Source organism: Tenebrio molitor, chromosome 6 (genome assembly GCF_963966145.1).
Source record: "Tenebrio molitor chromosome 6, icTenMoli1.1, whole genome shotgun sequence".
Taxonomy (NCBI): Eukaryota; Metazoa; Arthropoda; class Insecta; order Coleoptera; family Tenebrionidae; genus Tenebrio; species Tenebrio molitor.
Window position 1 is genome coordinate 2,375,301 of NC_091051.1, and position 12,977 is coordinate 2,388,277.

The 12,977-nt window shown below is 51.5% G+C and overlaps 3 protein-coding genes across 4 annotated transcripts; all 3 read left to right on the top strand.

Moving 5' to 3' along the window:
- Positions 1-19: 19 nt before the first annotated feature.
- On the top strand, positions 20-5,296 carry pns (pinstripe). Its single transcript, XM_069050331.1, has 8 exons — positions 20-361; positions 410-519; positions 567-743; positions 797-1,041; positions 1,345-3,198; positions 3,255-4,144; positions 4,191-4,386; positions 4,512-5,296. Exons 1-8 carry the CDS (start codon positions 286-288, stop codon positions 4,708-4,710), a joined length of 3,747 nt encoding a protein of 1,248 aa, XP_068906432.1. The 5' UTR covers positions 20-285; the 3' UTR covers positions 4,711-5,296.
- Positions 5,297-5,344: 48 nt separating this feature from the next.
- LOC138132725 (uncharacterized) lies at positions 5,345-10,522 on the top strand. 2 transcript variants are annotated; one of them, XM_069050329.1, is made up of 10 exons: positions 5,345-5,627; positions 5,817-7,489; positions 7,549-8,567; positions 8,617-8,721; positions 8,788-8,972; positions 9,037-9,174; positions 9,227-9,473; positions 9,528-9,811; positions 10,053-10,235; positions 10,289-10,522. In XM_069050329.1, the coding sequence occupies exons 2-10, from the start codon at positions 5,850-5,852 to the stop codon at positions 10,376-10,378; spliced, it is 3,891 nt and encodes a 1,296-aa protein (XP_068906430.1). In that variant the 5' UTR covers positions 5,345-5,627; positions 5,817-5,849; the 3' UTR covers positions 10,379-10,522. The 2 variants fall into 2 exon arrangements, with proteins under 2 accessions (XP_068906430.1, XP_068906431.1); XM_069050330.1 differs by having other exon boundaries at positions 5,346-5,627; positions 8,788-8,885.
- A 288-nt stretch (positions 10,523-10,810) lies between these two features.
- On the top strand, positions 10,811-12,954 carry Capr (Caprin). Its single transcript, XM_069050361.1, has 4 exons — positions 10,811-11,105; positions 11,203-11,537; positions 11,602-11,806; positions 11,856-12,954. Exons 1-4 carry the CDS (start codon positions 10,965-10,967, stop codon positions 12,477-12,479), a joined length of 1,305 nt encoding a protein of 434 aa, XP_068906462.1. The 5' UTR covers positions 10,811-10,964; the 3' UTR covers positions 12,480-12,954.
- The last annotated feature ends 23 nt before the right edge of the window (positions 12,955-12,977 follow it).

Below are 12,977 nucleotides of genomic sequence, written 5' to 3' on the forward strand. Positions count from 1 at the left end.
GAAACGTTAAATTTGATGGAAATATTTTTTTGTTGTTGATTATGAAGAGTGGGTCTTGTGTTGGTAGGTCAAAGTGTCGAGAAAGTTGCAGCCTCCGACAAAAACACAAAATGGCCGAAAATTAAAAGAAATTAGAGCGTAAATATGCAACATATTTTTTAAGACGCAAAAAGTACAAACCGTTAATTTTAAGTAAAAATGTATTGTGATAAAAACCATTGATTTCTGCTCTCTGCCTGACAGCTTTCGTCTCAAACAACTTTTAGGTTAAGTTAATAGGACAAGATGAACAAATTCGCGGATTACTTCGTTATCTGCGGCCTGGATCTGAATTCAGGCCTGGAACCCGACAAATTCTCAGGTACTAGTCCCAAAACCTCCCCCAAACCGTAACCCTCTCTTCTTGCAGAAGACAACCTGCACGTCTCCCCTCTTGAGCGCTCGTACAAAAGCAAAGTCCTGGCGCACTACCCCGAAAACGTGTCCCACAACCCTTTCGATAGCTCCGCCGTTTGCATGGTAAGTCGCGTGGTTGTTTTGTGGCGTCAATAACGCAAGTTCCACAGTTCTGCTTGCCCCAAGGGCTGAAATTCAGGACCCAAAAACACTCGGTCACGCAAGCGCCGATTTTTCACTCGTTTTTGATCACCAGGGAGGACGGGAAACGGTGCTACGGGTTCAGTTTGGTGTTTTATGAGGAGGTCAGGAACAGGGACATCTGCAACGCGATGCAAACTCTTCAGGTCTTTTTTTTTGTTTTTTTGTTAAAAATAAAAAATATTAATTCCAATTTTAGGCGATGTATATTACCGAATTGTCGAGCGGTTTGAAGGTCAAAGCTATACAAAATGCGCAGAATCAAGGGCCCCAGTCTCGCTCTCTCCCTAGACACTTTAAGCTAAGTACACACAATCCCAGTGGGGCAGCTTTAACTTACTATGATATATCCAAAGACAAGCTTTTTGTGTCGAAGAGCATCAACATAATCAGTCAGTCGGCGTACGTGCAAGCAGCTAAAATATTTTTAGAAAATCTTTTTAGGTAAATTATCAATAGTTTTTTTGCATATTGATTATGAAAGTTGACTTTTTTTAACGAAAAATCGTAATACAAGTAGCACTTTTTTTAACAAAAAATCGTAATGTATGCATTTCTGTTTTTTTATTTTGAATAAGTCTTTTTAGGCCAAATTTGTCAACTTACAACAATATGCAAAAAAATGTCTTGTACAACACGTTATGAAAGTCTCTTTTTTTTCCCTCATTTGCTCCAAATTCATGAAAAAAGTATGATTTTCATAACTAGTTGTACAATGTACTATTAATTGTTGACACTTGTGCGCAGGTGCGTGCCTAAGCGCGCCGTCACCTCGACATGCCTCAGCCTAGAGAGTTACGTATTCAACTTGTTGCACGAAGTGGAACTCCCTTCACCGGGGAAGAGCCTCCTGATCTCGCTACCTCCGTGCGACCCCCATCTCCCCCCGGTCACGGCGGTTTTGCAGTGCCCCGCCCCTCCCCTCGAGCTCCCCCACCTGGACTACTCCATGAGACTGATGTTCCTCTGGCTGGGGGTCGACATAGTCGTGCAAATCTTCACTTGCCTCCTCTTGGAGAACCAGATCCTGCTGCGAAGCACCGACTGCCAGCGCTTGATGGTGGTGGCGGAGGGCATCACCTCTCTGCTGTTCCCCTTCACCTGGCCCCACGTCTACGTCCCGATCTTGCCGGCGTCGCTGCACCACTTCCTCGACGCCCCCGTCCCGTTCCTCATGGGACTGTACGCCTCCTCCGAGAACATAAAAGTCGCCTCGGAGGCGACGCTCTGCTACGTGGACATCGACAAGTGTAAAGTGCAGCGGCCCGAGGAGACCGCCACGTTTCCGCACCTGGAGGCCTTCACCGCCGAGATCTGGTCCGCGCTGGACAAGTACGGCGTGCACGTGCCCAACTCGGAGAACAGTCGCAACTCCCAGGAGATCATGTCGAGGAGTTGCACGTTGCCGGGGCGCCCCCAGAACAGGCGCAAGCTGTCGATTCACGACACTCTGGAGGGGGAGAGGCCGCCGTCGCCGCCCGGGTCCGCACGGTCCGAAGCCTTGCAGAGGATCGCCGACATAGTGAGACGCACGGGGGTGGCGCTGGACCAGAACGAGACCCCCCAACCCACCGACTCGTACATCGAGGACCTCCGATTCAACAACTGTATTCGGGAGATTTTTCTCAACCGTTTCGTGCACATTTTCCACTCGTACGAAAACTTCGTGATTTTCCCCAATCAAGACAAGGAAGATTGGTTCAACAACAGAGATTCGATGCAGAACTTCGATAAGGCGTCGTTCTTGTCGGACCAACCCGAGCAGCACCGACTCTTCTTGTGGAGGTTCTTGGAGTCGCAGATGTTCGCCACCCTGATCGACAACAAGATACTGTCGTTGTGGGGGGAGGAAGACAACAACTTGATCATCTTCGATAATCGGATCAAGTTGCTGAAGGACCGCTACGGGGGCGAGAACCTGATCAGGTCGCTGTGCTACGAACCTTGCACCAGCGCGCACGACACTCAGAAGCTTCTGGAAAGGAGACTGACCAATCCGGACTTCGAGTCGCCCACACCGAGGGAGATAACGAACGCGAAAGCCACCCCCACTCGGTACTTCCCGATTTTGGACAAGGAGGTCTTGAACAAGACGCCCGTGGTGAACAAGGGGAGCATCCCCAGAGCCAGCGCTCTGCGCAAGGGTTTGTCGTTCGCGCGCCACCCCCACTTGCCCGACAAGAACAAGACCAGTCAGGACATGTCACCAGCTCTGATAGCTCAAGCCAACTGGACTTTTGTGGAGAAGTTGCTCAAAGATTGCAAGGCGAAGACGAAGAGGATGCTGCTGGCGAAGTTGGGGGCCGAAGGAGTGACCCTCTCCAGCAACAACGCCGCCGACAATTTCGGCGCCGTCGAGGAAAACACTTTGGTGGCTTCTCTGTGCGAGTTCTTGGAAAGGGTCTGGTCGCACGGCCTCCAGAGGAAGCGAGGCAAGTCGGCGCTGTGGTCACACCTGATGACGTACCAAGAGGCCCACCAGCACCCCAAGCTCGAGAACAAATATTTGAACCCCGCCGACTTGGAGAACTGGGGGCGGGACAACAAGACCTTGAAGGGCGAGATGCCCCCGATGCCGGCGTCTCTTCAATTCGACGTCAGGTGTGTCAGAATTCTGCAACCCCCAACAAGAACGTTTTGTTTGTTTTTTGTTTTAGCAACGTGCAAGCTATGACCGACGTGAAGACCGGAATCGGCATGGCGAAAGCTTGGGTGCGACTGGCCCTCGAGAAGAAGCAGCTTTCGAAACACTTGCGCGCCCTGCTGTCCGACCAGAGCATCCTCAGGGGCTTGTACAAGCGCTCGGCCTTCCTGCGGTGCGAGGAAGAGAAAGAGCAGTTTTTGTACCACCTGTTGTCGCTGAACGCCGTCGACTACTTCTGCTTCACCAGCACTTACGCCACCACTGTGATACCCTACCGCATCGTGATAGTCCCGAACAAGAAGGGCGCCACCACCTCGGCCAACGCGTGGGTCGTCCTTTCCGGCACGCTGTCCGAGACCAGGCGCATCCCGGTGCCCAAGACGACGACGAACTTCGACTACAAACACCACAACCTCGGCGTGTTGACCACTCTGAGGCTGGGCCACGACAATTCGGGGCTGTACGCGCGCTGGATGATCGACTACGTCCTGGTGCGCAACGAGATCACCGGACACACTTACAAGTTCCCTTGCGGGAGGTGGTTGGGACGAGGGGTGGACGACGGGTCGACCGAGCGACTCCTGGTGGGGAGTCTGATGCCGACGCAGGTCGAAGGAGAGGAGCTGAACCAGAGCGGCAGCATGGGGCGCACTCCGCCGCGGTGCCGCTCGCCGGGGCCTCCGCGCACCGAGCTGAAACAGTCCCAGATCCAGCACATGCTGGGGGATTGCGTCAATAACATCGTCAAGTGGCATTACAGGAGGAACTCAGAGAGGAACACCACTTTGACGGCGCTGTTGTGCGGGGAGAACGGACTGGTGCACTGTCTGGAGAATGTCTTCTTCTTAGGGTTCAAATCCGCGCGACTGTTCGTCGGGAAAAACCATCTGTGGGATTATTTCGGTAGGTGTGACAGGTGTACCTTCGCAGACGTAACAGTTTTTTGTAGTAAGGGTCAAGGAACAGTTCGAGGGGGAGTTGCTCGAGGAGAGCGCCGGAAATCGAACGGCCAGCTTAGAACGCAATCACCAGGAAACTGTAGCTGTGTGGAGATGTTACTGTCATTTAGTCGACGAGATTATGTGCACCAGCAAAGCTTTGGGGAAGGACGGAAAGTTCCAGTTGTTTATCTGTCTCAGCGTCAGGTAAATTTCTAGTTCATTTTGTTTTTGCCTCGCTCAGGTTGGTAGCGCGGTCACTCATGTGTCCCCGTGATTGGTCGACGCTTCGAGTCCGCCTTCTGTCATCTTGACAGGTAAAATTGTTTAAGGGAGCATTTGCTGCATCGGATGCTGGTACCGATGGCCGGGTGCAAAGTGACCCTCGAAATGTACGAAGAAGGTTCGTTTTTGAGGAACCGCGGCCTGTTGACGTTCCTCAGACAAATTCTATTACCTCTGGACGAACTGGACGTCGTCCTGGAAAACTCAGTAACTCATGGAATTTCATCGCCTTCATCTCACGTCTAATTCTTCTAGTCTCTTTATTTACCGCTGATATTATGATTCATTTTCAGGGTGATATTGTGTACATATATTTTTGTAATTTGTATATATTGTTTAAAGTGGCCTAAATCATTTAGAAAAAAAAAGACGATTCCTCTAACCTTGCCAAAGCTATGTCTAGTAAACAGATTTTGTTTTTTTATTTTTACATAATTCGTTTTACCAGTAATTTATGCAAAGAGAATGTTATTTTTCGTTACGTGACTGAGCCGATTGTCTTCCCGTGCCCGCCGATTTTTTGTACTGATCAAACAGGGATCAAATTTACTCATTGTTTTGTGATTTTGTAAGTTAATTTGTACTTTCAGTTCTGACATTGGATGGAACGGTTTGAATTTCGTGAGTTGATTGTGATACTGTAAGAAAATTGTGAAATTATTTTGATGTTGACACCTCGTTGTTGTGATACGTGTGGGGCGATCCGGATTGGAGCCCTTTAGACCCGACAAGCCAAAGTAGTTTCGCAACCTGTACACTCGTTAATTATAGTCGAGAATTCCGTTAGATGAGATTGTAATTAAAATTGTAATAATAAATTCCATGTAAACAAGCTTGGTGGTTTGATTTTGGCGGATCTATTTGAAGGCCAACAAAGATGGCGCTGGTCCCATTGTTAGTGAAATAATAAAATGGCGGAATAAAGTTTGGTGGCTAAACGATGTCGTAAATACGCAAATGACCGAATTAATTATGAATGTTTTTAGTTTTTTATCCTGTGACTCACGTGTTCCGGGCACTGGAGTTGTGTTAGTGAGGTCATTTTAATTTTATGTTGTTTATTTTGCGTGAATCTTGATCGGTGCGACTTCAAAGACATGGAGCCATATTTACCAGAACCGACGAGGGCTATCGTTGCTGAATCGGAATTTTCTCAATGAGAAGTAAGTGTGGCGGGCGCGATGCCGCCGTGAAGGCGCCCCCGCGGCGGCGGTGCTCCCCGGGAGAGCCGCCGCGGCGGTCGGCTTCACGTCGGAGGTCACGATAAGCCGCCGTTGTCGGCCCCCAAACAGGAATTTCCGAAAAGCCAGTCAAGGTTACTCGCTCGACGTCAATTTCGGCGTTGTTTGCAGATGGGATGGCTAAACCACTGCTAAGAGACAGTCATGGATCCCGTGGGGCCATGGTCGGCTTACGCCTCTTATAACCGTCTGGCGGGGGTGCAGGGCGACCACCACCTGCCGACGACGGGTGCGCCGCCGACCACCACCGCGCAACTCCTGCCTGGCGGCTTCCTGTCCCCCACGCCGGTGGGCTACGAGACCGTCTTCAGCCCGCTGTTCCACCACGCCGGCACCAAACCCGCCGCCCACTATGTCACCCAGCACCGGGCGCTGGCCTCCAAGCAGCCCGACGGCGACTACCACCAGCAGGCCTTCTTCGAGCAAGGGGCCGGCTGGCAGCAGAACAGCCCGTTCGGGATTCTGCCGCACGAAAGCGTGGTGCCGACCACTACGGCGAAGACGGCGGCCTACGAGAACTTCAACGCCCACTTCGCCGCCGCCCAGAGCCTCAACCACTTGAACTCGCAACTGGCGGCGGCCAAAACGGCGGCGACGCGCGCCCAGAGCCCCGCCGCCCCATCCAAACCCTCGCAGGCGGCGGCGGGCACCTTCTTCCAGGCGACCTTCGCCGACAGCGCCACCACCAAGTCCTTCACCTCGTCCAACGCTTCCAACATCCAGTCCTGCATCGTCTCCTCCCCGTCGAATTCCGTCGCCACAAAGGAGTACCGAGTGCCGCAAGCCCCCAGAGCCTATCTCACCTCCCCCAACCCGCAGAGGCCCATCAAACAAGCCACCCCCCAGATACAGACCAAGGCCCAGACCAAGATCTATCCGGACCTGGCCAATCAGACGGAGAGGCCGCGTAACAACGAAGAGCCCCAAAGTCAGTCCTCCCCCATCAGTTTTTCGATAATGGACGCCCCCGGGAGGCTCAACTACTCAGGAAAGAGGACCCCGCAGTTCCAGAATTCGAACTATCGGCACTACCAGCAGAACGCCACGCCGGAACAGGATTTCCAAAGGCCTAAAAGCGGATCCGACTACAATTCCAACGGTCCCGATTGCAACGTTGTCGTGCCGCGGAGGCCGAGTCCTCTTCAGGCGCACTCTCAAGCCTCGCCTCTGGGACATGCCCCCAGTCCCGCCTACCCCATGTACAATAGCCCCATGAACTCTATTTCCTCGCCCCAACAGAGTAGCAACCAAGTGACGCCACCCTCCCCTTTGGACGTTTCGGTTCCCAGACCCACCGCCCAGACAGGCAACGTGGCCTATCCGTCGGTCATAACTCGGGCTCTAAATACGGAAAAGACGTTTCCAGAGAGGTACGACAGACAACAAAACAATCAAAACTGCTGGGAGGACCGACAACAAGCCCCTCGCAAATTCACCGGCGCCGCTCAGACAAACAACAATTACAACGCTGTGGCGGAACAACGGGTGGGACAGCAAGCGTATTTCGATTCGAACAGTGGCCACCAGGTGACGCTGCAAGACTTGTCGAGCTGCCGAGGCGATCCCATGAGTATCGTGAAGAATCTGCAACAGCAGCAGCAGCAGAGCTGTCAAGTGCCCCAGATCGAGGTGAAACAAGAGGTGAAGCCGCCGGTGAAGCGGCGGAAGAGCAGCGACAAACCGCCGCCGCCGCCACCGAGCGAGGTACCGAGGATACCGCCACCGGCGCACAGCTCGGCGGCGCAGAACCAGCAACAGAACGGCGCCTATTTCGATTTTGACAGGTATTGAAGGTCGATAAATACGAGAAAAAAAATGTTTTGATTTTTGTTTGTTGCAACAGGTGGAATTTGCCCCCGCCTACGTCGAAGATTTTCACAACGCAAACGATCCACCAGCAGCATCAAGGCTTGATGGTGCCGCACCCGCACGGTCACCACCCGCCGCCCCCGTTGCCATATTTCGCCCCCTTCCATCTGCCACCCCACTCGGCCGAATTCCCCGTGACTGTCGAGCTGGCCCCCATCAACACGTACCCCGATCAAAACGCGCAACCGTCACCGTCCCAATTCCAGCAACAAGAGGACCAGCCTAAAGTGGTCGTTCCCAACATCGAGGAAGAACTGAATTTCTTGTCGCAAGGCACAACGAGAGCCCCGACCAGCAAACCGGTGAACTCCATGACGAAGACGTCAGACAAGCCGACAGGTCCCGGCTCCGGCTTCATGAGCAGCTACTTGAAGTTTCTGCAAGGGGAGAGGGACAGTTCGCCGCCTCCCGTGGCTCGAGGCAACAGGAAGCAGCAGACCTCGTGGGCCAAATCGAAGCCCCAAGCGAACGAAGAGAAACCCGCCGACACGAACGGGATGACGCAACAGCCACCGCCGCCCCCGATCACGGTGACGCGCTTGTCGCAAGGGGACCCCCAAGACGATCCCAGGTACTTCCCCTTGCCGAAAGAACGGAAACGGAACAGTTTCGACAGTGACAGTGATGGAATCAGTTCCGACGACGATTTCTTCGGGGGCAGCAAAAAGTTCAACTGCCAGAGTAAGGACGACAGGAAGGACAAGGCGAGGAAAGGGAGGTCGACGAAGAGCGGAGGCGACAGGAAGAGGCCGAAGAAGCAGTCGCATAAAGACAGAAGCAAAGAGGGGAGAGAGGAGAACGAAGTTATTCCGAGGAGGGAGTCGACGAAGAGGGCGGCCAAGGAAAAGACCAACCTTCAGCATCTGATCAAAGCGGACGACGACATCGAAGAACCGCCCGAGTTTCAGGACTCGGACTCGGATCCGGCCTGGACGCCGCAAGCGAAAGAAGACGGAGAGGAGATCATCCCGATTTCGAAGAAATCGCGCAAATGTAAGGATATTTTTTCGTTTTGATCTCTAGTGCAGTTTTGGGTTTTCAGCTGGTTCCAAGAAGAAACGAAATCTGATCACGGCGGCAGCGCAAGGAGCCGGCATCCAAGAGATCGACGGCTACGTCAGCGACGGCAACAACAAGAAAAACAAAGGTAAAAAGATATCACGTTACGTAGATTTTCGATGCTGGTAATATTTATGTAACGTTCACGTTGCAGGGAGTAAAAACAAGAACGCGCCGCCGACGCTGGAGGACAACATCGCCGCCTCTCTGTCCAACAACACGTTGATCGCCAACGACGAGAATCCCTTCAAGGTGAGTAGGTTTCGTTTAATGTTTTTTTTTTGGAAATTTTTTTGTGTGCACATGCAGTCAAAAAGATTAAAGGGAAGACAACATAAGGTGAGGGGGGAGAGGTGTGTGGGCGCGTTATTCGTTTGTTAATGTTGTGGAAATTTTGTTTTAGCCGGGCGATTTTGTGGTGATCAGGTCTGAACTGAGTCAAGACTGGCCCGCCATCTGGAGGGTGGACGGGAAAACTCTTCTTCAAAAGTACGAACCGTTCGAACAGAACGGTTCGACCCTGTACAGAAACATTTCAACGGTTGGTATCACTCACCGTGTCGGGTCGGTTGGTTCTAAAAGTGTCATTTCAGTATACGTCGTGGACGCCGGAAAGCAAAAAGCAATACATCTCGATACCGGTGAGGTACAAATGCCAGAGCCAAGTAGAGACGATAGTGGAGTTCTTACGTAACGAAATGACGGTCATCGACCACGACTACCAACAAAAGTGCATGAAAGACTGCGAAGGCTATCAGGACAACTTTGAGGTGTACATACAGACGCTGATATCGCAAGCTCTGGACAGTAATTTCCTCACGGAAATTTTCCAAGAGAAAGGTAAAGACAGATCGATTTTGGGGGGACCATCGAGGAATGACGGTTCGATTCCAGATGATTACTTCCTGTCGAACGTAAAAACGATAGACGACATCACAGACAGCAAGAAAAAGAAATTGCTGGCGCTGTTGAGGTGGCCGCCGGCGGTCCAAGCGGCGGTCTGCACGTGGCCGTGTTTCAACGTGATCAGAGAAGTTAACCCGTCGGACGTCCAAAGTAAGACTTGCGCGGCTTGCGGGAGGCTCGAAGTCGCCGTCAGGGTGCTCATGTACGGACAACCTTACAACTCCACCACCCTGGAGGGGTGTCAGCCGGATCCCAAGGCCATGAACGAGAAAGTAAGTCGCTAATTTAAAACACAAATGCAAGTCTGGGAAAAACGAGAAGCGAACCGCACACGAAATATTATTACATCTTGAATGTCGAATTGGATTTTCTTTTGCAGCATTCGTGTCTCGATGGATCGTCCTCCAAACGAGTCTGCTATGAATAAATTTGTTTCAGTTGTGCGGACCGCAGACTAAACGTTCACATTTTATTTGTTCGGTTTGAAAATCGTTTTGTTTTGTTTTTTTGCAGAACTTCTTGATGTGCAGATTGTGCGCGGCGCGCGTCGAACTGTCAAACAAAGTGACTCATCAGAAGTACTTGATGTATATTGAATGTGCGAAACGTGTCGGTGAAAAACGGACTAGTGATCCTAACAAGGATACAACCTGTATATTAAACGAACTGTTGGCGGACGAGAGTTGGTTGAATCAGGTGAGAGGCGAGGTGGAGGCGGGGTCGCATGTATGATCGTGTTTTGTTTTCAGTTGTTTCTGGAGGTACGTACTTCTTGGGCGGAGATCGACTGTATAGAGTACAGTCTGAAGATGAAAAATAATTCAGTGTACGTGCAGTGATGTTTTGTAATAAAAAATGACTCTTACTTAAATTTTAAGGACACTGAAGATATCAAAATTGTGTATATTATATTTGACGAGAGTTTATATAAAAATAAAATTGTATTGTTTAACTATGTAATGAATATAGTTTAGAGAAGATTAGGTAATAACTTTTTATTAGTGATGGTTGATCGCCATGTCATGCTGTGCATTTTCTTGTGCTCGATTTTTTTAAAACTTGTATAAAAAAGTGATATTGTTTATTATATTCTTACAAAAAGAAAGATTTGGTGATTTTTGAGAGAGCACACCACTCGAATAAAACGTTTTTTGACATTTTGTGAGAATTTCTTGTCCCGCGCGATTCGAATCTCCCGCCGACGAGCGAATTCCGGCAGTGTCGACCAATGGCGTGGCATCAATGGCGGCTTCCGCCAGTGCAGTGTCGGCTTTTCAATGGAGTGATCCCTTGTGCTGTCAACAAATCTCGAACGTTTCCTTGTGTTATTTCCGTTGAAAAAATTCCACAGCCATCGCCCGCCCTGCTCCGCCTAGTAGGGAAACGTCGTCGGTGTTCAGTCGCAACCGAAAAACATTCAAAATAATGCCGTCGGCCGCGAACGTTAAAATTGATAACAAAGTGTCCCCCGAAAGCGCTCTCCCGGACTCGTCGTCGGCCGCAACGCCCCTCCGCCAAGTCATAACCCTCGTGGAACACAAAATCCGCAACCTCGAAAAACGAAAGGTGAGTCACACGGGGCCCCGAAGCGGTACGGAGCTCCGCCGCGTTCATGACGATTTCGCAATCGAGGCCGTCGCCTTCACGCTGTCGTTGCTTTCAGTCGAAGTTAGAGTCGTACCGGGACCTGCAGAACGCCGGCAAGGAGCTCAACGCCGACCAGAAGACTGCCGTAGCTAAGTACAATGAGGTGACGCAGACGCTGGAGTTTGCCCGAGACATTTACAAACAGTTCCTAGGCATCGCGGTCGTCTCCGAGAAGGAGGCCAAGAAGCAGGCGAAAAAGGAGGCCGCCGCTAAGAACCAGGCTGAGCTGGCGCGCCTCCGCGAGATCCTCCTCGTCCAGGATGCCCTCAACCAGATGGGCAACGAGGCCGTGCGGGAGGACTTCCTCCACGGCAAGAACGGCGCCGCCCAACTCACCGAGTCCGAGCTCAAGTGAGTCGCAAAATGGACGTGGTCCCAAACAGCGTCGTCACGATGTCGGTTTTGTTTTGTTTAGGTTGTTGGACGACTTGTACCCGGCCGTGACCCCGAAACACGAAGCCGGCAATCCTACCGCCTTCACGAACGAGGTGCAAGCCGCCGCCGAGCACCTCTTGGCGGTGGTGGACGGCAAGCCGAAAGAAGTATTCGGCGGGACGTACAACCAGGTGAAGGAAGTCCTCGGCAAGATTCACGAGAGCGGCTACTTCGACCAAGCACCGGTGAGTACTCGACTCGGTTTCGGACAAGACAGTTATGGAGGTCTTGAAGGTGTTTGAGAACTTCGTCGAGGGCGAACAACTCGAGGCGCCCCCGACGGAAGCACCGCTCAGCCTGGAGCCGATCGCGCCGCAGGAGCCGCCACCGCAGCTGCCCCCTATCGACATGTTGTCGATGGACGCGCTGCCCCCGCCGATGATCCCCCCACCGGCCGCCGAGCAGCCCCCGATGGAGCAGACGCTGACGCCCGAGCAGCAACTCTTCTACCAACAGCAGCAGCAGCAACAACAACAACAACAGCAGCAGCCCCCCAGACCGATCACCGAGATGTTGGGCACGGGAAGCTTCTTCTTCTTGCAGGAGTCTGAGATAGACACGCCGCCCGAACAGATTCCGAGCCAGACGTTCACCAATCAGAGTTTCGTGGGCGCGCCGCCGCCGCCCATACCCCTCCCGCCGCTCTTCCAGAACATGCCGAGTCTGCCCCCGCAGGCGATGGCCGTCGCGGGCAACGGCAACGAGGAGGTGCTCAAGGAGGAGGTGCACAAACAGCAGAACGCGGCGAACCGGCCCCCGAGACCCGCACCCAACCAGTCGTATTACCAGAACAATAACGGATACAGCAACAGGCCTAGACAAAACAGGAACGGACCTAGACCCGGGAATAGGCATTAAGACGACGCATCCACCGAAATTCGATATTAGTCCTTTTTTATTTAATTTAATTATGGTTAAAAACAGAAATTTATTGTATAAGTCACTAAAGTCAATTGTAACGGTTCTTTTGTCTCAACAGGGGTGGACTCAAAGTGATGGCGTGGGTCGCAGTGTCGGATCTGTCTCGTCGAAGCCGCTTGTGTGTATATATCGAGTTTGTCGCTTTGGGGTGACTCCGCCCAAAGGAATAATCATGCTTTAATAGAGTGTTAAAAATGATCAAAAACAGCACAATTACGTTGTGGTTATTAAATTATTCCACGATAGAGTGTCATTTCAGTTTTTACTTCTTTTTCTACTGTACCTCTTCAGTATCGTTTATCTAGGATTAGGACCTTCGGAAATTTTTAGTATTGGCTTTGACCACTGTCGAACGGTTTCATTTTAATTAATTATACTTTAATTGGATTAATAAAAGCTGGTATACAATTAACCTTGTCTCATTTTTTGGTTACG